At 41.6% G+C, this 27343-nt stretch overlaps 1 protein-coding gene across 1 annotated transcript in view; it reads right to left on the reverse strand.

Moving 5' to 3' along the window:
- The window catches only part of ITK (IL2 inducible T cell kinase), a 28961-nt gene extending 1912 nt beyond the window's left edge, over positions 1-27049 (reverse strand). The window contains exons 1-16 of the mRNA XM_071570390.1: positions 26809-27049; positions 15099-15203; positions 13633-13714; positions 11792-11920; positions 11277-11317; positions 10760-10911; positions 10240-10305; positions 10014-10068; positions 7738-7817; positions 6956-7092; positions 6112-6186; positions 5249-5420; positions 4338-4554; positions 3548-3612; positions 3341-3459; positions 540-697 (exon numbers count right to left, since the gene is read on the reverse strand). Of these exons, the coding sequence (XP_071426491.1) occupies positions 540-697; positions 3341-3459; positions 3548-3612; positions 4338-4554; positions 5249-5420; positions 6112-6186; positions 6956-7092; positions 7738-7817; positions 10014-10068; positions 10240-10305; positions 10760-10911; positions 11277-11317; positions 11792-11920; positions 13633-13714; positions 15099-15203; positions 26809-26979 (1824 nt within the window). The 5' untranslated portion in view covers positions 26980-27049. The remainder of the gene's footprint in view (positions 1-539; positions 698-3340; positions 3460-3547; positions 3613-4337; positions 4555-5248; positions 5421-6111; positions 6187-6955; positions 7093-7737; positions 7818-10013; positions 10069-10239; positions 10306-10759; positions 10912-11276; positions 11318-11791; positions 11921-13632; positions 13715-15098; positions 15204-26808) is intronic.
- Between the last annotated feature and the right edge of the window lie 294 nt (positions 27050-27343).

Below are 27343 nucleotides of genomic sequence, written 5' to 3' on the forward strand. Positions count from 1 at the left end.
AGAGAAGAGAGAGGAAGAACATTTTTGTCAGCTTGAGAGGAATGGCGAGGTTAGCAAGGAAAATCTTGTGAAGAAACTGAGTATTAGCAAAAATATAATCTATTCCTATAGAGAAAATGCCAATGGAAGCACCAACTTCCTTCTGTGCAATGTTTCTTTTCTATTAGCAGTGAATTTTGCCTAGTGACACTAAGTACCTTGTAATGGCTTTGCTGTGATTTTTGCCAATCACTGTTAGAACTCAGCCCCACAGATCTGCAGCTTTCTTAGGAAGGAAACTGTTGAATTAACTTGTGTTAGGTGCCCTACGTGGGCTTCTCAGTGAAGTCAATGCACTGTATAGACACAGCAGCTTAAACAAAAGGCAGAGAGCTCAGAGTTTGCCTTGCTAGAGTTTGCAAATGAAAGTTACAGTGCTTCACATCCAGGATTTTATCTTGTGTTAGCATGTGATGTATACACCTCTGTCTCCTCCTTAAAGCCAAGGGGAAGAGAGCTCTTGTCTTTGGTAACTAGGGCTCTCCCATTACAATACTAACCATCCTCCAGCAGTGGCTCATGACATCATAAATTGCCTTGGAGGCCAGCTTGGGTTTGTAGAGCCGAAACCCTGCATTGATTTCTTCCACCACTTCTGCATTGGTGCGATTCTCATAGGGGATTTTACCTTCACTGAAGACCTCCCACATCAGCACTCCTAAAGCAAACAAACAAGAAAAATCACAAAGAAGCAAATAAAATCCTCAGCAGGCCCATGGCCACCTTCCACCTGCTCTTCTCTGCAGCTCAACATTGGTGTCAGTTACTTGGAAAACCATTTTCATTTGGATTCTCAGTACACATCTGAAAAACCAGAAATCCCTAACATAGCTGTAGAGTTCTAGGATGCCAGCCAGGATCTGTGCTGTGCACTGGAATGTGTGGAGATACCAGTCTGACTTCTCTGTATCCTGCTTTGTGATAATCTAGCACACAGGCATGTCTTTCCCCATGAGTCAGATGAAGTCTGTGTCAGAAAGCAGAGCATGTCTTCTCCAAACTGTGAAGAAGAGGGAATGCTGTGCATGTGCTCCATCCAGATGTGTAATCTGGGAAAGAGAACTTGCTTTTCGTCACACATTCAGTTTCTCTATTTTTGCTTCCAGTTAATCATATACCAGAGATGTGTCACTGATGTTCCTGCCTACAGTGTGTTCTGCACCCAAATCTGTTAATTTTGGCAAGACTCATTAGCAATAAAACCATATGAGCTGCTCCATTCCTGTTAGCCAGCTTACTACAGGGAACTCCTTGCCTGAAAAACGTCCTGGGTGGTGTGATTTGCTGGGTTCAATTCACATGCAGTGACAGGGGAATTTCAAAGGATTGCGGCACATTTTTCCTCTTTTCCTAAACAGTCAATGCTTTCCTATGATTACTGTTCAGAGCAGTTCAGAAGCTCCTGCTTCTCTAGGGTAGCACAAGAGAGACAGGCAAAGACAAAAAGAATGAACACACTGCAGCTGGCCTGCAGGTCAGAGAGGCTCTGCAAATGGAGTGAATACAAGGCATCTGGGTTACTATTAGCTTTAATATTTTTGGTTACCTAATATGCCTGACTTAGTAAACTGTTCACATTGTGTTAGGAAAGGGAGACAGACTATAGATAGACTGTTCTGAAACAAAGTTGTGCAACCCCACAGTTAGCTTTGCTCAATGCCTGCTTCCATCTTTGATATCTTCCAATAGGAAGATGCATAGAGGCTGCAGTTGCACACCAATGATACTGGTCCTACTGAAGAATAAGCAAAGAAGTTGTACTCTCCCAGTGTGCAGATTCCTACACTGGGAGTTTCTCACACCCATTTTGTTTTCCTGGACACAGCAGGATTTCAGACATGGCAGAAGAGATGAACGGACTGCAGAGTAGCAGAGCAGAAAGCTGCTCACCATCACGAGAGCATGAGGAATCCTCTTATGCAAACCCCACTGGATGGGGAGATAACGAGTCTGACAGATGTACATCTCACAAAGAAGGACTGACCAACACAAGCAAACTTCTCCTGTATTTCATTCAGACCTGAATCTGGTGTAAGCCAGGCTTGGCTTGATTGTAAATCAGTCTGAGCACCCTTTTTGGAAGCATCTGGCTCTCAGTGCACAGGCTCGTTTCTGATTTGAGAAGCAGAAGAACATTCTTCCCAAAGTAGCACCTCTGTCACTGTCACTTCTCTGTGAGGTGTCAGCGATAGCTCCACTGACAAAAGCTGTCCCTTGTCATTACATGGTGAGTGCTGACAGCCTTCTTCACGTGCCAGGGAACATAGAAAGAGGAATGGTGCTCTCTGAAGCATCTCCCTGTTGAGTCTGTGAAGGTGGCTGTGGGAGCCTGAGCACCAAGCTCCCACTGCACTGCTTGTACCTCACCCCAGGACTGCCCAGCTTCAGCCACAGCAAAAGACGTGGGAGCCACAGCAAAGGGCAAGGGAAGCACAGAATTCACAAGCACAGACTAGGAAAGGTTATAATTCTGCATTATTTACTGCTGGGCCCGGAGCTGAGTGGCACCCCATTGACTGTGTGCTGTGTACAGCACACTGCCCCGATTCACTGCAGTGCAGAGAATTGCATGTTGGCTGGAGAGGGGCCAGGTCCATGAGTGTGCCAGATCCACAACCCAGGGGATTGCCTTTGTTATGGCTTTGGGCAAAAAGTATCTAGTGGTGTTCTTATCTATGAGGGTCCAGAAGGGAGACCACAGAATGGACACAAATTATAAAACAATGCATTGGGGAGCAGGAAATGCGGTGAGAAATGGGAGCAGTGAAATAATATTTTCAGATCAGCATAAAGCAAATGGAATCAGCAGAGCAAACTTGGAAAGGCAGAAAGTTTGACTAAGTAATCAGTGCCTGGGACTGACATGCAGAGAGACAGAGTGCCAAAATCTTTTCCCTGTCCTGTCCTGTCCTGTCCTGTCCTGTCCTGTCCTGTTCTGTCCTGTCCTGTCCTCTTCCTCTCACTCTCCTCACTCTCCCCTCCTCTTGCTCTTCAACTTTTCCTTGGATACTCCTGCTATATCAGCATGAAGCACAGTGCATTATTTGGTATTATGTAGCATTGCACATGTATAGTACACTAAATTGGCAGTATTTGCTGTGTTCTGAAGTATCTAGGTAGTTGGTTTTTCTCTCCTTTCTTTCACTTAAATGATTTAGGCTTGCCCTAAGCCATTATTCAAGCAAAACACCCTTACAGTCCAGAGGATGTGGTGTTAAGGAGAGTTTACTTGAATACTGAACTCCTAGGTTTCTAAGCTGGGATTTGTTGGATTTCTTTCACTTTGACAAGAGTTTCTTACCAAATGACCAAACGTCAGATTTGGTGCTGTAATTGCTGTAGGAGAAAACCTCTGGAGCAGACCACTTGACTGGAAACTTGGTACCTGTGGAGCTGGTATACTGATCATCAAGGACAATCCTGGAACAGGAAAAGAAGGGAGAGTGCTGAGTGACTCCCCATCCCACAACAGCCCTGCAGGGACCGTGTGCAGCCTCAGTGGCATTACCTTGACATCCCAAAGTCAGACACTTTGACCACATGCGATTCCCCCACCAAGCAGTTCCTGGCAGCCTGCAAAGAAAGAAGGTGCAAAGGCAGCACGTCAGATTTGAAAGACTGTCACAGCCACTCAGTGGCTTTTATCCTAGCAGAGCAGATAGTGCTTAAAAAAGAGCATCAAAGTGACATTGTGCCATACAAGGAGGACAAAACCCTGAGGTTCTCATGCTTTCTGTACATTTTACAGCATGTTCCTCTTGTCAGGAAAGTTGCCAATCATCACTTTGACTTGCAGGCCTCTATTGCCCAGAGAGGGTGGGGAGAGACTCTAAAATATCCACAGCTACTCACAGTTCTTCCTCCCTAGTGAAACAACAACTGTGACTGATGGAGTTTGATTGAACATCTAATTGAAAATATTTTATTGTCAATGCATGTTTATACACGAATTATGCAGGAAGAGGTCTTTTTGTCATCATCACTGATTTTAGACATGAGGTGTGGTCAGCACCCCAGAACTGTGGCTCTTGGGGAGTGACAGAGTCCACTCAGGAAGAGAAACAAACTTTACAGCCTTGTTTCTTCTCTCCCAAACACAATTAAGGGAAATAGATTAATCAGCACTAGTTTTGTTTTTTTTTTTCCCTAAAGTATTGGTGCTGCTTTTGCAATAAGGGCAGGTACAGGATCCCCTGTAAACAGGCAGGAGGAGCATGGAAGCTGAAATCAAGGAGGGAAGAAAGCACAGGAAAAAGTCCATCTGAACCAAAGAAAAAGTCTATGTGGGACCAACATACCAGGTCTCTGTGGATGACACAGTTTTGTTCCAAGTAAGTCATTCCTTCACACACATCTTGGCACATCCCCAGCAGGGTTTCCTTTGAAAAAGTGCCCCGCTGGCTCCTGAGGTAGTCAGACAAACAGCCATTCTCCATGAACTCAAACACCAGGCATATGGGAGTGTTCTCAAAGCACACTCCGTAAAGCTGGACTAGCTTGGGGTGAGACAGCTTCCTGTGGGATAGGGAGGGAAGGCAGAAAGGAATAGGCTCAGTGCCCTCCATTCTTTGAGCAAGTGTGTAATATACAGCTACGTATGCCACTGTGCTGCACCCTGCTCTCTGCAAAGACCAACTGTGCACATGGGTGGACCAAGTATAAAGTCAAGTAAGACTAAGTATCATCCCCTTTTAATGGTAACAGTGTCAAAAGACTTTTCTGCATGGAAAATCATACAATCAAACAAAAATAAAATCAATTTCTGTTTGTTTTGACAGGAGGGAAATGTAAAAAATACAAAGAAAGTAAAACCAAAGAGAAATACATTCATTTGTGCAAAGCAACAAAAATTTTGCAGGTAAAGTTTTTCCATAAAGTTTCCCTCAAATTGTAAGATAATTCTTCCTCTAATTATTTTTGGCAAAAACCACTTTGCTTTTCAAAAGGCACCATTAATTAATCCTGCCTTCCAGAACAGCAGAGATCTGGAAGATCATTCTGAATAGCGATAGACTTAGAAACACGGTAATTCACCTACACTTTGCATTGACTTCCTTTGTAGCTTCCAGATCTTACCTGTCTCTATGAAATATTTAGATACATAGCACATAATAAAAGCTTGAATTCCCCATTCGTATTCCTGGCAACACTTTGTTTCAGTCTTATGAATCCTACAGAGGCTGATTTTCTTGGTGAGTCTGCTACTTACATCAAGACTTTAGCTTCCTCAATGAAATCCTCTTCGGACATTGCTCCTTCACGGATGGTCTTTATGGCTACTTTGGTCTTGTCCAGCAAGTAGCCGAGGTGGACCACCCCAAACTGACCACTGCCAATCTCCTGCACACGAGTGAGCTCAGAGGCATTAATGACCAATTTTCCTGTTGATTGTAAGGGAGAAAGATTAAGGATTGAGAAGAAGGTTATCAAACACAAAGTTTTTATGGGAGACAAGACTCAGAGTGAGACTTTCTGTCTCTCCATCAAATTGCCTGTCTAATCTTTGATAACTCATTTGACTAGTCCATGCTGCAAGTCATGTTCAAGAGTAGGAACAACAACATCCCCTTTTCCTCCCCTTTGTCTTGTCTATCCAGTTCTTCAGGGAGGATTGTTTCTGCCATGCATATGTGCACTACTGAGCACAGCATGAGTTTTGAGTTTCTTTGATGTCTCCAAAAATTACAATAAAGATGATACTGGCAAAAATTCTGTTGACAACAATACTCAAATGAAGGCATCTCTCAGGAGGGACTCATCTTTCATCAAATTATGCTATGATCCCCCTCCTATCCCCTTTGTTCAACATTCATTTTAGTATTCAGTGTTGACTTCATTGAGACCCTGGGGTTTTCATCACTCCCTCAAGGCACTGCACTGTCAGTTCGGTCAATTACCAATGGTAATGACAAACATGATAATCTAGTGAACAGTGCTGTGTAAAGATCTGGAGAAAGCTATTTATTATGGCTATAGTCACATGAATATTCATCAATATTCATGGGGATATGCAGGATCACCCAGCTAACCAGTGAGGAGTGTGATTCCCATATAGTCATGAGAGTTCCATACCGTAGCTCAGCCCTGCAGTGATCGGGGCCTTTTTTCTCCAAGAGGACACCGCATAGCGCAGCCGAGTGACAAGACCTGGGTGACAGAAGGCAAAGGGGGGCTCCAGTTATTGTCACAGCCATGGGAAGTGTGGCTGTCACTACCCCAGGAGGCAGTCTGGATACTGAAAGCAGATTTATTGTACTGAGTTCGCAGCTCCACTTGAGGGCAGCTGAACCTCTGTTCAAACTGATTTCCTGCCTGTGAGAAGGAAGCCAATTTTGAGCAGCTTCAGCTTATTTCCTGTTTTCACTTTGTCAACAACTGTGACCTGTGAGTCTCTATTAATTCTGAAGAATTTCCAAATTATATCTTCTATTTGTAGGGTATTTTTGAAGCCCAGGGTTTCCTGTGGTACTCCTGCACTGTAGGGATGGAAGTCTTTGGTGACTCCCATGTCTGGCTACACATCCTGGCCATGTCACTGACTTTTGTCAAATCAAGGCCCAGGGATATATCATCTTCTGGGAAAGAAGTCCCCATTGTGGATTCAAACAGATAGTTTGGCCTGGCAGTGGTGATCCACCCCCAGGGCTCTCTACAGTATGTCATTATGACATCTGTGTTGGTCACAGTCAGCCTCAGAAGGACAACTAGAGTGAAGATGTAATGCTGGAAGCTGGAAGCTGGCCTGTAATAGCCATTTTTCTGCCATTCAAGTGCCAGGATAAGTGGAAGAAGAGGTGATGCCATTTAACATTTCATTGTAAGGACAGAGGGCTTGGGAGCCTTCCTTAGTTCAAAACAGTCACCTGGCTGCATGATAAAGGAACAACTTCCCTGGTCAACATTGACCTTCACTCACCTCCTGCATTGTGCTGGTGGTAGTTGATGAGGTCAGGGATGCAGTCAAACACATGCTTTTCTGCCAAGTAATATCGCTTGGGAAAGTCAGTTGTCTCATTGATGTGATAATGCTTTATAACAGGATTGTTGTCTGTGCTGAAAGAGAGGTGGTGTTCTTTGAGGAAACTAAGTTAGGGCAAAAAGACAGGAATCTTGGATATAAACAGAAGAGAAGCAAGTGAGAAAAAAGGAGAACCTTCCCCCAGAATGAATGGGAGAGCAGCAAGAAGTGAGCTGCAGTTGCTAATTAAGTCTATGTACTTTGTATTTTCCCTCTGACTTGTAGATGTTCTCATCTCCAGAAAGGCTAAGGTTTCCTGATAAGAGAATGTTAAGTACAAGTTTCTCTGCCTCTTCTTCGTGAAACAAAACATTCTGCCCCATCACTGAAATCCTTTCACTAGTCTTGTGCTACCCATTTCTGATGAGTCCAGCATATAGTCCATGTTGATCCTATGGGCACTTCATCTGGCGGGACAATAGGATCAGAATTACAACCCCAGTGATGTCTAAGGCACTATTTATAGGCACATATTTAGATGCAAGGAGAAGTAGAGCCTTTAATACACTTTGCAATTGGCAGCTGACTCTCTGCCTTTTTTGGAAGTGTTTTCCTCTATCATTTTCATGAGCCTTCTGCTCTCTTGTTATAATGCCAAAACAACTATACAGAGATTACACACTCGCAGAAGCCATTTCATTGAAGTAATTGATGTGAAAAGATGCTGAGCTCAGCTGTACCTTAATGCTTTGGTGAAAACAGAGACCGTGTACATGCCAGGCTGCCTTGAATCTCTCACCATGAAGGCACCTTCCCTACCCTGGAACAGGAGCAGAGGAGAGAAAACTGGTTAGAGACATAATTGAAAAAAAGAAGCAGGCTGGGGGCAAAGCTGTGCTTGTTTCAGCCCTATCTACAGCTCGGTCAAAAGGATGAGCTAAATGTGTAGGGAAAAAAGAGCCTTAGCCCACTGACAGAGCTTGGGGTGTCCCACGCACAGCTCTGGTGGCTGCCCAGGGCCTGCAGGTACACCCTGCTGGTATCTCTTGGGTGCTATGTGCTTTTAGCTTAGTTTCCTCTCAGAGGAAATGAGACTTAGGCACTTGTGCTGAGTATGTGTGGCTGTGCCTCTCTGTCCCTCCAAGCCTTTTCTCTAGAAATTCTGAACCTATTTATTGCCTTCAACCCTAGTTGAGAGAACATGTGTTCAATGAAATGTGCATCCCAATGCAAAGGCAAACCCCTCTGAGTGCCCTCTGTTGAGTAGCTGCAGAATGAGAGCACAATTTATCCAACATCAGAGAATCCATATGGGAGTGTATGAAAGATAATTTACCAATGTGCCATAAATGGGAAATGCTTGCTCTCACCCCTTCTCAGGTACACCAATCATCCAGTATCTAAATATAAATGTGTAGGAAAGCAGGCTTCCAGCACTCTGTCACTCACAGAACAAGTTTCCCTTTTAACTTTTCATTCTAATTGTTTTCTACTCATCTGAATGATAACATGCCTTGATCCTGAAGGGCCAGACATTGATGGATCAGATGGCAAAGATTTAACATCACAGTTTGAATGGAACTTGCTGTACAGGCCTATATATTTACAATGAAAACCTCATTTTACTTTTGTTTACAGATAAAGATGCTTTTCACCTGGCAACCCAAGTGCCTGATTATTTCATTCCCTCCTTTGCTTTACATGGTATCTTTCCTCCATTTTATATGTCTTCTACCAAACCGCAACACTTCATGCAAACCTAATCCCCCAAGTACACTCTGCCTTGGACTCCCTCCCACCTCCCCAGAGGACTGATCAGCTCCAGGTGAACACAGAGGCTGAGGTTGCTACTGCGTCCCCTGTGTATGAGTTGATGACTTGCCGTGTGCAGCTCTGCCCAGGTGGGATCAGGCTACTGAGCTACAAAACTCCCATCTCTCTTCAATGTCTGCACAACATCTACTGAATCTGCACAATCAATGTCTAGCACAGGGAAGCTCTGAAAAGGGTTTCTGTGCTGCCGTAGAAGCATCTACATCATGCACAGTGAGAGCTTTGGGACTCACCTCCCTGGAAAGTATTGGAGGGAGGCAAGTTTGGGTGATAGCATCCTGCCTTAGTTACTTTAAGCTATACTTTTGCCCTTCTGTCTCATTTGACACCAAGCCTGGCCAAAGATCACTCACAAGCTTGTCCACGTTTTTGGGGGGAGCTGTGAGGGTTGCAAGATTTTGAACCAGAAGTCTCTGCAGCCACATGGGAGTAGCTGCCATAGAAAAGTTGTGCAGGTAGGACCAAAAGGAAAAATAAGATCACTAAACCATCTGTGAACATCTCCTGTAGTAGTTTACAGGAGCTAGAAGAATTTTTAAAACCTTACAAAAATTCTTTCATTTCCATTAAATAGCAGCATTCCAAGAAACAACACTGTATTCAAGGACACCTGTTAATATAATGGCTTATTTAAAAACTAAGGTTGTGTTTGTGTGGAAAATCTGAACAAGAAGCTTATTCTTTCCATTTTCAATACAGTCTTCACTGGAAAACTCTGGCTCAACTGAAAAATTAAAGATGTGTGCTCACATGCATGCACATACATGCAAAACTAAAAAACAAACCCCAAACCCATATTCTTGGCTTGCACCCAAAATATTTCAGCATGAGTTTGCTTATATTTTCAGAGAACTAATGGCATCTGCAGGCCTCCTGCAGAGAGTGAAAAACGAGCTAATATGAAAGTTTTCAGTTGACCCAGTGTTCTGAAGCAGTGTTTTCCACCAGCCACAGTTACTGTGTCTGTGTTTGGCCAAAGCAGGTTGGCACAGCTCTCTGCCCATGCTCAGTAAACATGGAGGTAAGGGAGTGGTGCTGGTGGTCCTTTATCTGGCATCTCACACTAAGGACAGCAACACAGCAGGAACCCAGGGTACAGCTCTGTTTCACAAAGCAGCCCTTGCAGGCTTCATTTGTCATTAATCATTATTTCCCATCCACCCCATATATAACACTGGTTTACCTCATCCCTGAGGAGAGTTTCTGCTTTGCTTCTGCTGATGTTCTTGTTGTACCACCTGAAGAAAACAAAAGACTCCAAGTCAGTGTTTTTAGGCTAGGCAAGTTTCTGCTGAAAACATTTTGAATTGAGGGCCAGCAGTGACATGTGATGCAGGGTAGGGGCATTGAGGCTTGGAGCTTCAAGTCCAGGGCACTCAGAAGTACAAGAAAACATAGGCACAACTTACTCATACATCTGCAGATTCTCGGGTGATTTTTCCACCAGGTAGCTGCTTGGCACGTAGCCTTCATGCCTGTTGAGATGCCACAAAGTGTGAGTGTGCTGACGGGCAGGATTTTCTCTGCATCTGTAGGAGTCAGCCTTGAAAGATTTGCCTGCTCATTACATGGTAGAAGTGCTGCTTGTTATGTGTTTAGTAGGGTTAGTGGAGAAGAAAACAACAGATTACACCTCTAAACTTGGGGAGCTTCACAATTTTTTCCCCTGCATGTATCACAGCAAGTATCGGCCTGAGAGAAGGGCTGTTTATTTCTTTAAAATTAGCTTTCTGATTCTTTTCTTTAGCTGCCTGAATATAAGCAACATCAAAGGGAAGAAAGTTACCCTAAACAAACTTCTGTCACTTTTTCCCTGTATGTCAGAAGATACTTCACAAAAGTTAAAAAAAGAGGCCAGCAAGTATGTTAATGGAAGAAGAAATTGGATTTAGAAAGGATTTGTAAATTGGCTGTTGAAAAGGGACTTACCCATTCTTATCTTGAATCAGCCACCAGTGTTCCTCAGAGCTGTCAATCACATAATATTCCTCATTATATTGTAATGTCAGCTCCTGTGGGTTCTGGGCTTGATAGTCATATATGGCTATGACCAAAGCTTCCTTTGGGTCTAGCAACAATTCCTGCACAAACAAGGCAAAAGGCTCATCATATTCCTATTCATATTCATAAAAACAAATGGCATGCACTCTAAAATGATATTTTCCTGGCAGCACTGGTGTCCTCTGAGCTCAAAAGCCTCAAAGCCAGGAAAGCACCCCAGAGCATCTAGTGAGGTATGGTGGTAACATGAGAATCTTTAGTACTTTCAAGCAATGACCTTCATATAAAAATTTCAGTTGCACAGAAAATGCCCAGGGAATGTTATCACAGGTGAAATTCTAGGTCACTGCATCGTGGTGAACCTTAATGAGGACACATTCCTCTCTGGTAGTTAATCATACAGGACAGGATACTAAGGACAGCTTAAATGCCTCACTGCACTCACCCAGTTATCTTCAGGAGTGGGAGGAAGAGGCTTCTTTGAGGCTGAAATTAAATCAAGAAAGATAATTTGAAGTAGATCAGAACAAAACCAGTGGAGAAACTATTAGAGTAATGAATTGATGCAGGTGATACAAGCCCAGTGAATAGTGAGCCTGGAACTTCCAGAGCAAGACATGCCAACTGCACCTACACAATGAATCTCAGCCACACAGCAGGGGTTTGAAACTGGGGTTCAAAATGCTTAAGAAAACACCCAGATGCAAGATAAAAGTTTATTGGGTGAAGAATGGCAGACCACTATTATGCGTTTTCAGGAGTCAAGGTAAGGATTGTGCTTGGCCATTGAAACCACAAAGGGAATATGGTTAGAACAAAAGAGAACACCCTGCAGCAACATGTCTTTTGATGGAAATGTAACACTGTATTTTTTGATGTTCTGTACAAGATAGATTTGATCCTTTACTTTTGCTGTAAATAAATAGTTTCAAGGTCAGGATGGTCTTAAAAATCCCATACCATTTTTGGAAGGATCATACTCCACACACCCAACTGCCATCTTCTCTGTCTGAGCACAGCATCTCCACTTGCCATCTAACCAAAAATCTGGATGACACTTTGACGCCAAACTGTTGTTGTTTCTAGTTTCTGGAAAACATTAGGGGAAGAAGAAGAAGGGGGAGAATGAATTTATCTGTATCCACATCAGCTCTAAAAGACATCTAGAACTAAATGGAAATAATCTGCACCTTAAAGAAACTTCTTATTCTTGTCAAACTAAGCTTTGGTGAACATTATCCCTCTCCTTCATTAATGTTTTCCTTTCTCCCAAAAGGAGCGAATGCCAGCACATGGAGGAATAGTCTTCCAGCTGGTGGTGGAGCCCATATCTCTCTACTGTGGTAGAACAGAATCCTACCAGTATGACTCTCTCCTTAAAATTATAAAACACCAAAAGCAGAGAAGGAAGATCACATAAAAACAAATAAAACCCATCAGGCCATATATTGATGATTCCCAGCACACTTGCTGTTTTGTCTTGGTGTTCAGAAGGGGCTGTACAAGCTGGCATTCACCAGCACTAAACATTTCTTACACTTGTAAATACAATACCAGTCTTGAATATCTGCACAAGTGAATAAAGTCCTTCTTTTTGAAGCTCAGGCTCTCTATCTGTAATAATAACTTTCCTGATCAGAAAAATTCTGCAGGCCTATTTCAAGAGACTATTAAAATTGTCCAAGGGAAGGGACAATCTCAAAATGGTGAATGAGAAGAGATGATGAAGTTAAAGCTTCGAGCAGGTGCATTCCAGAAGGGGAATAACTGGTTGCAACAGTCAGTGCACAAACTTCGTAATACCTCCATCAGGCACAATGTTTTTGGAGCGAACCATACAGCAGCTTGTGCTACAAAGCAGGAAAAAGCTATGACAGAAGCCTGGTGCAATTTTCATGTAACTAAGTAACACCACCCTTACGGCAAGCGTTGTGCCTGCAGTGGTTCGTTCCTGTGCCTTTACTTCAGCACCACGGCAGCGAACCACAGAACAGTTCAGGAGGAGAACAGGAAATGAAAGCACCCACAAAAATGTTTCTTAACAATCACGATTCTCTAAGAAAGTTGTCATGAAAGAAAAAAAAATTCTATTAATAAGAGACAAAAAATCTTCTATGTAGAAAGAATTGATTATTTTAAAAAAAATTAGCTGTAAAAAAGTCCTCATCTCTTGCTGAGTAAGAAACCTCAAATTACAGTAATGTATTAACTGTTTATTCTAGAAAGAGATAAATCACAGAATCACAGATTCACACATTCATAGAATGGATAAGGTTGGAAGGGACTGCAGTGGGTCATCTGGTCCAACCTCCCTGCTCAAGCAGGGTCATCCCAGAGCATGTGGCACAGGATTGTGTCCAGATGGTTCTGGAATATCTCAAGTGAGGGAGACTCCACACTCTCTCTGTGCAATCTGTTCCAGTGCTCATTCACTGCCCAGGAAAAGAAGTTCTTCCTCATCCTCATGTGGAACTTGCTGTGCATCAGTTTCTGCCCGTTGCCTCCTGTCCTATTGTTGGGCACCACCGGGCAGAGCCTGGCTCCAGCCTCTTGACACTCTCCCTTGAGACACTGACATTGATAAGGTCCCCAAATAAAGCACTCCAGGTCCAAATTTTCCACTGCTGTTGAAAACACTCCCACCAAATGTACAAACAATTTGATTTTTTAACCCATTACTTTTCCTGTTTAGATACAAGTCATTGACTCCTCTTGCACATTTTCTCTGTATTATAGCTTGTGAGAAAACTGGTCAGACATAAGTAACTTCAACAATTAGGTGGGCACAGGGGTTTTATTACCTTCCTTCAGCGTTAAGACCCATCTCTGCCGGCTCTCACGGTTGGGTGCAAACACATAGAGAATGTAGTTATCATGGACAACCTGGGGACAGGAGTAAAGAAGGGACCAGCCATGAGAAGTAATCCCAGATACACTGGGCACAATGGAGTCACCAAAGGAAGAGGCAGCAGCCCTCTTACCCAAAATTTACACACAAAATGATGATTTGGGAAAGTGGAGTAACAGGGCCTGTTCAGAAGAGTCTCTTAACCTCACTGACTTTTGATTATGTAAAATGGAAGAGAAATTCTGATCAAGAAAGAATTCTAGACAAGCACAGTTTTAGATCCATTTTATGCTGTTAAGAAATGACTGTGAAATTAGCGGGGACAGACCAATTCCAGTGTGCAGAGGATTCAGCCTGTTACTCACTGACTGCAGTTTATCCTTCTGAAACCACATTTCTCTGGGAAAATGACTTAAAATCTTTCAGTAGGTTTATAGAGGGGAAGTAAAAAGCTGAAACAGATGAACAATGAGAAATCAAGGTGTTGTTTTGATCAACTCAGCATTAATGACAAACAAACAAAGAGAAATACACAAAGCTTATGAAGTTTCAGATCAGGGAGTAAAATCATCACAAGAACAGAAATGAATCAAATTACTATATTTGGGCCTAATATTTGATATAATGAATAATCTGAGTTTCTCTTTCAATACTTAGCTCAGCATTTTGATGCCAAATGGGACGTGGGCTCATTGATTCACAGACGCTTTGAAAAACTTTGACCACTGTTTTAAAACAGAAGTTTCTACAAGACAGTGGCTGACTTTTAAATTTTCTCAAAATGTGTAGATGAGGCAATATTGATTATTGTATAAAGAACAGGAAACATTTTCTATCTCTTAGTTTGAAGTCCTTGAAGTGTGATGCAGTTGCTTTGCATGCTACAGAGAGATAAAATAGAAAAAGGGGAGGAATAACTCCCATTTAAGTCACTCCTGTTGATATTATTATTAGGGCTGTATAATGTTTTGACAGTCTAAGGCAGATTTTGAAATATGCAGTAAGCAGATTTCCAAAAGGTATAACCATGAGCATGAGTAACTGCCCCAAATCATTCATTTCATGTGTACTGTTTCACTATCACACAGGTAAAATGGGAAAAATCCTGAGTGGATTCTCCATGTGAAAGATGGGTTTTCTCTGAACGTGAGTTAGTGGGACAGCTGAATGTTTTGCTAAACATGGAACAGCACTCTATCTAATGATCCTTTCCAATTTAAAACCAATGAGTTTAGAGGTTTATGGATCTTGTAATAACACTCTGACTTCCGAGTTCAATTTCAACTTCAATCTGCTTTTTCTTCCTTTGTTGTTGTTCACCCCAGTGTTGGGTTCATTATTGACTCCATGGTGAAGGAGAATTTTATTGAAATATATAGAAGTGATATCTGTATCAGTGTGGTCAACAGGCAGACCTACCTGGAAAGGGTATTTATACTGACAGGGAATGATGATGTCACTTTTCACAATTTCCACACATTTAATCCTGGAGAGTTCCACGGAACCCTTCAAAGTCCTTTTTTTCTAAAAGACAGAGAAAAGCAGTTGGTTGATGCTAATGATTGTGGATTAAGTGAATAATTAGACAAGACTGTCATGACATTGAGAGATTTAATTTTAATGGAGCAGAAGTAAATTAACTGATTATATAAGACATTTAAATGTATCAAGAATTCTCATACATGGTGCCTCTATGTGGATTGCACATACATATACACATATGCACATATATATATTTCAGTTCAGCACAAGGATTCTCAGAGAACCAGTCAAAACCTTTGGTTGAAATTCAGCTTCTACATTTTTTCTTCCAACAAAAGGAAGTGCCCTCTTTTAACCAAAAAGGACTGTTTCCATTACATATTCGGTTTACTAACACTACTGTTTCATAATGAAAATTTAAAAAAAAAATAAACAATTTCTTTAAAAAAGGTTTGGGTGCCCAGCATTTCAAAACTATGCATCTTATCTAAAATGGACATTTTTACTGCATCTGTTTTCCAAAGACCTCAACACTTCTCTGGTTTTGTTTTGTCTGGCTTTTCAGCTACGAAAAAAATAACAGGAAATTTTTAAATAAGTAATCGCCACAAAAAGTTTCTGACAAAGCTCTTTTTCTGGCAGCCTCTGCTGCATTATTATTCACCTTATACCAGATACCTAGATCACAGTATGGGCAGTCAGGAAGGGGTAGGAGAAGAAAAGACATCCCAAATACCTCAGTGTACCGTATTGCCCATGGGATTCTCACCCTATAGCTCCTTGGCCAGTGGCACTGAGCTTTTGCAAGAGAGGGGTGAAGTCACACTGGCATGCAGCAGGCAGGAACAGAGTTGAGGCTCAGTATCTGATCCTTCTGCAGGATTCACTACACACGCATTTGCTCTTCAGCAGCAAGCTAACCAGCTGGGTTTCCTGTTTTGATTAATTTTCAGTAGGGATTAAACACTAGCTGTCTCCCAGCTCAGCTCTGGGACAACGTGACGGAAATCAGTGAGACCTAAGAACACCAAAACACTGCAAACTGTCTGTTTTTCAAACACAAGTGACTGTCAGTGAACTTCAGCTGCTCTACTGTACCTGTCACAGGTTATCACTCAGAAACAGAAGACTTAGCAACCTTCTTACCCTCTCTTGGACTCCAATCCAACCCTTTGTGTCTTTCACCCCCAACTCCCTCTTCCCCCTTGCTCCCTTCATCATCACAACCCTTCAGCTCTGCCCAACTGGCAGGACCCATCCCCACCACTGTGCCAACCCCCACTTCTGCTCCTTTGCTATTTGCAATTTAAATTTAGCCTAAAAACAGGGAGGGAGCTGAGATCTCTGAAGATGGGGTGAGGTTTGCCACAGTGTACTGTCAAACAGCCTCAAGACAGAAAGGCCTCAAGGCTCCTCAAACCTTATTCTTGCTAGACTGACTGAGTATTTTGCATTTGTATATTTGGACTTGAGGAAAGAGAAGGAAATTATTACAATGTGGTCTCACATTGCTCTTGCTGGACTTTGCTTGTGCATTTGGGTCTTTGTATTTGGTTTTGCTGCAGTTTAATCAGTATCTCTGGATTTACTGCCAGGACTGTCTCCTGTAAACAACAACTGACTGTGTAGCTCTCTGGGGTGGAGTGGGACTCTTGTATATCAATAAACCCAAGGCTTTAAAGCAGCCGTAAATGGAAATACCAACGAACTCTCAAGAGTACTGGCAAACCTTAGAAGGCCTTACTGCACCCCATTTTCACCACCTATTTCCTTTTATTCTTATCTACTCACTTTTTTCTTCCAGACTTGGCTTCCTCTGTCTCTTTTCCAAGACCTCCTATATCATTTGTTCTGCCTCTGGGACTTCTACCCTTTTTATGAAACACAAAGCCATTTATATCCTCTAAAACCCTTCAATTTTGCTGGTGTTGAACCCTCCTTCATCTTATTCCTTTGAAGTCCCAGGGTTTAACCACATTCATTCCTCCTCTGAGGCTTCAGGAAGCGATGCTGTGCCAGTCACAGGCTCTGCTCTTTTCCTGCAGACTGGTTTTTGTTGATAACTTTCCAGACTCCGATGAAACACAGGGTCCAGCCTTCTCAAGGAGCTTAAGGAGGTTTGTGCAGTTGTCCTGCAGGTCAGCTTCCATCACCTACTGTGTTCCTTTCAATCACATAATTCAGGAATGGAAGCTTCTCATGATCTCATGTTGCAGCACAACGTCAGGGTGCACCTCATGGCCAGGGCATCGCCCAGCAGATCCTCAGCAGAAGGGACTCTGCCGATATAAAGCAATTACAGTCCTGTAGCAGGACAAACAACTGGAATTAACATTCACAAACCAGGCACTACCCAGAAACTGGGCTGGAAAATAACATATCCCTGCTTTTGTGATGCTTGACTGCACTTTAATCCAGCAAAAGTAACTGGGCCACTTGGAAGGGAGGGGAGAGGAAAAGCCTCTTAAAAATGGTTACTGAAAGATTTCAGAGACTTTTTCCTAAAAGGGTGCAACAAAACATGCTGACAAATCTCCATTTGTTGTTTTCAGTCTGCCCAGAGTATAATTAAGTGGATGTTTTAGCTGGTTGGTCAGTAAAAACCTCAGTGGTCTTACTGTGTACCATATGTGGAATGATAACCAGGGCAGGCTGCTGTCCCATGAGGAGCAGCACATGTGCTGCAGATTAGCCCATCTTGTTTTATTTCTTTTGGTCCATTTTTTGCAATATGGCAACTCCAGGAAAAAGAGCTAACAGCTCTGAATGGATCCAGATGCATCACAAGCCCAATGCATTGATGGCTTCACCTTTGGTACTTCACCTCCTTTTGCCACAGCTCTGGGAGCTTTTTGACTGATTAATCCTTTAGTTTGTGTTTCTTGCTAAATTAGATGACCCCATTGGTCCCTATTTGCCTTAGATACTGGGACAATTGGCCATGGGACAATTGACATAGCCCTGCCCTGCAACATAAGGAGCCATCTCACTGTGCTTGCTTGAGGAATGAGCTGCCTGGCATCAATCACATGCTAAGACCAACCACCAACACTGCTCTCACCCATGTTACAGCAGCTTGGCCACCCCAAAAAATGAGAAACTTCTCACCAGCTCATGGTCTGGGGCAGGGAAGGAGTGGAGATGTGAGCTCATGGTGAGAGGGCAGGTGATACAGGTCTGTATGTAATCCCACTTCCTGACCACTACTTCATAAATGTACAAGATCTTGTAAGATATGGGGCTGTGCAGTCTGAGGAATTTGCTGCTTTCAGGCTAACCCTTTGCTGCTATTTATGAAGGACATTCATGAACCATGCTGCAACAAGTGTTCAGGGAGTGGTTGAATGCAGGTGGAACTTCACACATGTCTTTTTACTATTTTTTTTTCCATGAAAACCAATTCCCTTTCTAAAATTTGGAATTTGCTTGGCTTCTGCTGTCCTTTGGCTGCACTTCTATATAGAAAAATGGATTTACTGAACTTAAATCCTGTAAATTCAATCTGGCATCTTCTCCCATTTTTTCTCCTTCATATATGCCATCATGTGTCATGAAGACTGTGGAGTTGAAGTTGTACTGTCAGCTGTGCCTATGTAACCCCACTGCTTTTAAGACCAGAAACACCTGCACTGTTGATACACAGGCAGCAACTGGACAGAAAAAACAAGCAAAACAGAAATCCTTTCCACTCAGCTGATTAGGGCTGAGTGAACAGAAGTAAAAGCAAGAGAGGGCTCTTGTGTTCCCAGGGCCCACAGCGGTGGCTGAAATGCCCACAGGGGTGTATGTCTAAAGTAACAAAGCAACAATTTAATGATGTTGCTATTAACAGCACAGTAACTTATTTAAATATCCCCCCCAGTCCTGAGAGATACACAGTTACTGCTGGGAATTGGTGTGGGCTACTCCTGGCTCAGCACATGTTCTCGGATAGCAAATGCGAGCAACGAGCTCAGAGTGACATAAAATGGGAAAACCCCAGCAAATCCCACCATAAAAATGCCTGTCTTCAGAATAATTCAGGGTGATTTCAAAGTCATTAAACAAAAAAATTGAAGCCTCTCTGAGAGAGCTATCTCTTAGCTTAAAAAGTCTAAATAAGGTTTAAGTTTGTATCATCAGGTCCTTCAAGTTATTCCCTATCAGCTTCCAGCAAAACATTTGAGGCTTTTTTTGTAGTTTTACCCCAAATGGCAGGTACTGATCACTCCAGGAGACAAGTCATTGAGCTTGTGGACTCTGATATGATCTACAGTCACCCTTTTATACTTTCATGTACTTAAATAAAACTCTAGTAATAATATATAAGCACATATCTGTTGCTTGCTCTGATTGCTCTCCACATAACTCTATAAGAAAAACATTTACCATGGACACCATGGACATACAGTGTTAAAGCTCTACTTGAGCTATTAAAATGTCATTTTGTGGACGAGTCTGTAGCTTCAAGGCAAGAGGCACCATCACAAGTGTAACCACTGATATGAGATAAAGAGGGCAGTGAACAGAGCAGTCCAACAGGCCTCTCTGTCTCCTTGCAGACAGATTAAGATCCATGGAAGCTGAGCTGCTGTGAAGGTGTAACACCTTCTGATGGCAGAGAGCGCAACTGGCGCAGTCAGCTTCATCTTTTTAAATGCGTGCCATATTTCTGCCTTTCAAGATTTCTTCAGGCCTTGCTGAGCTTCTGAAGTAATTTGGAAAGGAATTTCTTGATGTGCTGAGCTATCCAAATTCTGCTTATGGCTCTGGTATTGCAGAGCCTCCAGTTTATTTGCTAGTTACACTATGGGTGTCTCACAGTCATGTGTTGGACCTCAATAGCAATGAAGAACGTCAGAGAAAATAGTAACAAGAAACGTATGAGATATCACTGGAACAAGATGGAATTATTTTTAATGATAATTCTCCTGCTAAGGTATTTTTCCACTGATCAAAAGACTTGAGTTTGAACTTGAACCTCCTTGAACACTGTGTCCATACAATTACTTTCTATCTTTCTGTCTTTCTTATCTATACACTATGTTGTGTGCTGTTTTTCACATAAACAGGTTATTAAGAACCGTTGATTGCTGAATGCATAGCAACTTTGCCTGGACATCATTCAGTAGTTTGGGCATTTTCTCATTAGGAACACTGATAGTTTGAGGTTTTATGGGAAATAAAACAATTCAAACAATTTTTAAATGAAATTTGAAAGCTAAATTGAGAAAATGGAATATTAAAAGAAAGTTGTAAGGAATTTTGCATTTCCAGCCATGCTAAGTGCTCCAAAGGAAAATTGGAAAGAGGGGATAATTGATAATATCGGTATTTTCTGTAGAACTCTGGCTGCTGTGTTGTATTTTAATACCTCCGATATACTTAATGACATTTGATATTTAAATCCTTAAGTATGTGTCCTTGTATTACCTGTCTATCATGGATATTTTGTCCTTCAACTTGAATTAACAGAATAAATAAATTTGTTTTCTTGCTGTTTTCACATCTAAACTTGAAGGTGTTTTAGAGGTGGGCATACCCTGGATGCAGAGTGCTCTGAATTGAATTAAATAACAAAACCATCTGCAATTAGTGATTAAGATGCTTCCGTCCAATTAAGCATTAGAGATGGAGAAGCACATGCAGGAGTCTGGAGAAGCAGCTGGAGGTCTGTGACTGCTTCACTGCTGTAACTCATCCATGGACACTCCACTCCAGAATTACAGCAGGAAAAAAAGATTCTTGACTTTCAAATGAGCTTTCTAATACCATGGAAATAAGTCTTTTATGTTACATAAAAGCATAAGGAACAAGTGCTGAATACTATATTAGTTTCTTCAAAGCTATTCTTGACTCTGGCAAAGACTAGGAGGAGTGAATTGCAGTGAATGAGGGATTCAGTGAAAGAAGTGAAATTAACTCTATGACAGGACTTTGTCATTAAAAAGGTATATGCTTTTGGGCCAAAATTAAAAATCAGTCAGAAAGGATGAAAGAGTATAAAGCAACAGGCAGTCTTTGCAATAATATAAGTTATAATGTTGATTGCAATATAAAGTGAAGTCAAAGGCACTGGAAGCCAAAAATGGCCACAATAGAAAAGTCTAATAAAAGGTAACTATTAGGAAACCTCATATTTATTGTCATATATTCAAATTAGGAGGCACTCCTTCATTCTTAAAGATATAACAAAACATGAGTTGAAGATTTTCTTGTTGTTCTTCAAGAGAAGAAAGATTTGAGCTTTGTAATTTAAATAAAATGGAAGTATCTGACATTTGCTGTGAAAACATTGCTCAGAAGCATTTTAAAAACAATTCTGCAAAGGTTAAAGAACAATAAATACATAGACAAAGATCTAGTAGGAGAAGAACTGGGCAAAAAGAAAGTTATTATAATCATATTCTGAAAGATAAAATTCATTATTCCAGGAAGAAGGAGCTATTTTTATAACCAGACTTTACCACACATTTGTAGAGTTAGGAAGTCCATAGACACCAGACAGACAACCTGCATTTTGTTTATGGCAATCCTGTCTAGACATTATCACCACCCTGAATGGTGCAGCAGCCGAGACTGAGAACTGCGAGACGGGAACTTTGTAAATATCCAGAAAAGCACTTGATAGGATGCATTGAAACAGGTTGCCAAAAGATGTGAAATCTCTGTCCTTGGCTTTGAGGCAATGGCCAGTCAACATTACAGCCACCTTGTTCTGGTGTTGGCAACAGTCCTGTTCTGAGTGTTGATCTCATCCTGGCCCAGAGCAAGAAATCCAACTAAATGAATTTAAGAAGTGCTCTCCAACCAGCACCACCATGATTCTGTGATTTCACAATAGAAACGACCTTCATTGTGATAAACAATATCAACTTAATCCTCCCTCAACTCCAATAGTACAAGCTGGGTTATTAAAGAATTAATTTTAAATTTTCAGAGACTTACTAGAGGACTCATTTAATGTTAGGCACAGGTTTGTACCTTGTCTCCATGTTATTTAGGGTTGTATTGATTTTATTACATGAAAATTCATTGAAATGGGTGATACCAAGCCTGAGTTCTTTCTGGGTGTTATGTGCATTATTAATAAATTAGCTGTAGATACGTCAGAAGACAAATGGTATTGCAAAATCTGGCAAGCAAACAGTATTAGTTAATAAATAAATGACAAGTTATGAAGAATCATATATCTACTCAGATGTATTTATTTGTAAGGTAGTCTTTAAAACCATAATCAAATCCACTTTAGATGAGGATTACAGCTTCATGACTGTTGAGGTATTCAGAATATACAAAGCAATGTGAAATGGTATGAGTGGTCATTCCAGCTAACAAGAAGAACAGAATGGAAATCTTTAGAACAAAAGTTTACATTAGAATCTTGGGGAAAGAAACAAGTCTTTCCAGGGCAGGAGGGGCAAATTGGATTCTGTGTAGAGTAATCAAGGTAAAAGGGACAGCTGGACTGAGGAACAATGCGTGGCTTTTGTTCCCATGGGTGGCTCGACTGCTTCAAGGAACCAAACCTGTAGATAAGGCAACAGAGGAATTTTTGGGATGCTGATAAAAGGCTTAGCGGCCAAGTTTATTCATTTGTTCTCCTGGAACAAGAGATTGAAAGCAAATTTCAAGGCACACTAAAGTGCCATCTTTATATCTGAGTATCGAAGATGTGAATGAAAGAGCCCAGGACAAGGCTGACTCATGCTATGTGACCTCCTGAACATCTGACCAGTGTAGGAAGAATAGTGCTGATGTAAATGAAAAGAGAACTTGGCTTTTTCTGTGTGTGCCTTTCATTGCTGCCTTTGGAAGCTGGACTAATAATAATCCACAAGTGCAAGAAGATATAAAATTTAAAAATGTTTGTGTGCCTGAACATCCCAGGTGTTAAGTGCAACTTTCCCAGCCCTGAAATACTTCTCAGAATGCCTGTATAGGGCAAGATACCCATTTTTGAAGAGGAAAAACTGGCCTAGGGACCTGGAGCACTTCTCCATAGCTGATATAGACAGAGCCAAGCCCTCCGCAGTTCTGAGCTGTGCCAAGATGAGCAGCCCTGATGCAGAGACCATGTAATGGCAGACTACTTAGTGTTGTACCAGCCCAGCAGACAGTGGCCTGTTCACTGAGTGTGGCATTAGCCTCAGTCATCTGTCACTTTTAGACTACAGCCAGCTTGAAACACAGGGAGAGATACTGGTTTCTGACTGTCCCCATCCAGGAAGGAATGTGACACGTCGAACACTACGCAAGAACATCTGCTTAGTGTCTGAAATACTAAAATACCTCTTTTCAGTCTTCTGCTATCCTGAAGAATTTACCAAACACCATAGGCTGTTGGGCAAATGGGATATAGATAACACACCAGCTTAAGCGCTTTTGCTAAGTCTAAATAAGGACACTCAAATCCTGTCCTAGTCAACTCTCCAAAGCGGTTCCCTTCTCTGCTTCTTTTGCAGTATGGCAAATGTACCAGGACCCAGAGAGTATCACAGTGTATGCACTATCCATTTCTCTGGTGAGGATCAAACTCATTGAAATAGTTAAAATTATTAGTCCCACGTGCTGGTTTACTCACATGTACAGCAGCTATAAAATCAGGCCCTGGAAACAAATAATTTTTGCCTTTGGAATTAATTTGCATGCTATAATGAAGGCACTTGTGATGTATTTTAGTAGAGATGGGGGCTGAATACATGTGCCTGTTATCAGGGCTTTGCTTTATGTTAAGACAGCCCTGCATTGTGCACTGCATAATGAATTCCAGCAAACACAGCTTCTTATTGTTGTCAGTTATTGGGGGCTCATTCTCCTAATGAGACATGTAAATATCTTTCATTAACATTAAGGGCGACTGTGTGCTTGGGCCCTGAGGAGAACAGTGCTTTCTCTCAGCTAGGGCAGAAAGATGAAAATTACAACAAAAATGCCTTTAAGTTTTTGCAAAAATTTGCCTTTGTGATGTCAGTTGTCTTGACAGCTTTTGGTATCATTTACAGAATGATCCCTGTGCCCTTTTTTCCTGCTTATTCTCTTGTTTTGGACTACAATAAATTCTACAATACTACAATAAATTCTTAAATGTCATGTTATATCCACAATTTCCAAATGCAGACAAAGAGACTGGTTGCTAAACCCCGGTAAATACAGGCAGAACATGTAAACCTGGACTTAATGCATAAGCATTGCTTTACTTTAAGTCACCCAGTTGAAATCAGTAGGACTTCTCAAACAGTTAAGCAGTTCAGTAGTTTCTTTACCTGTCTTTTTGCACAGGCTGATGTTACTGATTGATCAGGGACTGGAAAGGTGGGTGCTGTACAGTATTGAACTCTGAGTGCAGTAAGCCACTGGACAGGTTGGTAAGGGATTCTTAAAGAAACTCATTGGAAGCTCTTAGAGCAAACATCCACAGAGATTTGCCTTGAAAAATACATTACAAGTCCAGACATTTGCAGGCCCCATCAGACCACATGCCTGAGGATCCTCTCCATCACTGCAGCTGATAGTTTGCTGACAGAGAACAGTGATGTTCCTACTGCTCTGCCTAAACCTCCAGAGAAGAGGACTATACACAAACTGCCTGCTGGCAATGGTGACCACTGCTGCCAGGCCCATAAATCACCTGAGAGAATCCTTGTGGACCAGAGCCAAATCTGTGCCAGGGACTGCAACAGAAAATGAGCACTACAGATCATCCATTTGAAAACCTTCCATGGTCCCTGGTCCTGGTCCACTCATGGGGATGGGCACAGCCTGTGTTGGGAAGGACTGATCTGAACCTTCCCTGCACCAGCTGTGAACTCAAATGCTGCATGTTCACACTGTTCTCAGCACAAAATAAGGTGGTGCTTGCATGGGCTGCCTTAAGTTTTCCTCTGATCATGCAGAGGTCTTACCAGGATGGTCTAATTTTGGAGATGACTACTGAGGAGGCCATGGATCAGTTCTGGGAGTAGTTCATAGGACAAATTCTTTTCTCTCTACTTTGCATGAAGTTCTGGTCATGTAACAACTTGATTTTGACAGTTTATGTCAGAAAAAAATCAGCAATACATGGAAAATCAGCCCTGTGATTACAAATATACCCACTATCACTCAAATGTGCATCAAGTTCTAAAGTTACATGTGTGTTTACATACATGTCTTCATATATATAATATATGCATTAAGTGGATAATACACCAAAACCTCATCTCACCTAACCGACCTTTCGGAAGACTAGGAGGGAAAATTTCCAGAGACACTCATACAGTGTGTGAAATCTATGCTCCACTGAAAGTCCCCGAGTCAGATTTTCCAAACTATTTCAGTGCTAAAAATGCTGACAGACACCTACTGCCATTCCGCAAAAGTATCTTAGGCAGAGGATATGTTGAATTCATCTCAAGGCCAACAAGGGTCAGAAACCATCAAAGAAAACTTGTGAAGATTTCTCTAAACACCTCCAAGAGAATCACATAGATGCTTTTCAAAATTTAACCAAGAATAATTAAGTGGAATATTTATAATGGAATTTAAAATCTTAAAAAAAATCATTGAAAAAATAGTTTGGAGAACAGATAGTAACAGTATGAAGCAATGAGCAGTGTCCTATAAAAAATGGAGGTAAGAAAAACATAGACTATAAAATAAAAGCAAGAAAAACATTTAATTGGGCATATTTGAGACAAATAATGTGCAGGTAAAAATGACTGTTAACCTTTAAAACTGGTATCCAACCCCAACTAGGTTATGATAAAATATGAGGGCACATCATACTTTTCTTTTCTTGATGAGTTCTGTTTTTACATAATTTTCTGCAACTGAGCAAGATCAGACAGCGTGAAGTTGCCAGTGCTGGATCCAAGGTAGAACAGTCCCCAGTTCTGCTCTGCCTACAGTAACTGAGCCTAAATATAGTGGATTAACTGCATGTTCAGTGACTTCTGGAAAACAAGCAATATTATTTACAATCGTAACAAGGCTCCAAAAGCACTCAGATAAATAGAAGGAAATAATTCTCACTTCACTAGAACACTTAGCAAAATGGGGTGCACAGAGTGACTTGTAACTTTCCTCATATTTAGCAAATCAGGGAAAAGAAACTTGGAGAAACAAAACTCTGAGCACGAATCTCATCATCACATCCCTTCTGAAGCTATCTCCAAAGACTAGACATGTTACACATGGCAGCTGAATTTATTTTAAAATGCAAGTCTAGTCTCCAACCAGCCATTAGTTTGATGCCCTGAAGAAAAGAATGAGAGTGAAGATCTGTGGATGATCTTTTTCGCAGATGCAATCAGGGCACACTTATGACCTTTGCATTACGCCTCTCCAGGTCATCCCTGTTCCCATGCAAATTGCCAGGCACAGGCTCATGCAGCTCTTACACACACTGGTTGTAACAGTTCGTGATAAATTTCTACAACAAAACCAGATCCCTTCTATAAAATGGTAAAATGTTCTTATTCCTACACACACACCACACACCCATTGATCAGAAGCTCTAAATGACCCATTTGACCACTTTGCAATTTTCAGTCAATAGTGCTGTAGCAAGGACTGGAAAAGTTAATAAAATTTAACAAAAGATCGTCTTGCCCCCTATTAGCATCCTTCCCTTCCTTTAACAAATTTCATCCTTCCCTCCCTTACTCTGAGAGAGAAAATGACATACCCCATGGCGCTGTTCATAGTAAGCCAGCTTGGATCTGGTTAAGACAAAGAAGCGCACTTTGAAGTTGGAGGGTGAAGTCCTTCTCTTCTGCTGGGATTTTTTGATCAGCAGTTCCTCCAGGAGCACACAGTTATTCATGGCTGAGCCAAGAATGTTTGCCTCCCAGGACATGGGAAGTGTACCCTGTGTGCCTGTCTAAGAAAGAAGCACAAGAAGGAAGACAGTTAAATAATAAAAAAAAGCTGTTCAAAAGGCAGCGTAGGTGCTTTGAGCTTTATCTGCCCATCTACAGCAAAGCTTCCTTTCTGTCAGACCATAACCACATCCTCTCTGAAGTCATAAAACGAACAGCACATGTTGAAATATACACTAGGGTAAATGTTGTGGAAAAAATAACACTTGATGGACATTCAGAAGGTGTGAATCAATGATTAAGGATTAATTAAAGGGGTGTGGCATGATTAAACATCTGTCTCCTACTCGCTTACCTAGTAAATACAGCTATAAATCCATGCTCCAAATGTGGTATATAGGA

Source organism: Pithys albifrons, chromosome 15 (assembly GCF_047495875.1).
Source record: "Pithys albifrons albifrons isolate INPA30051 chromosome 15, PitAlb_v1, whole genome shotgun sequence".
Lineage (NCBI taxonomy): Eukaryota > Metazoa > Chordata > Aves > Passeriformes > Thamnophilidae > Pithys > Pithys albifrons.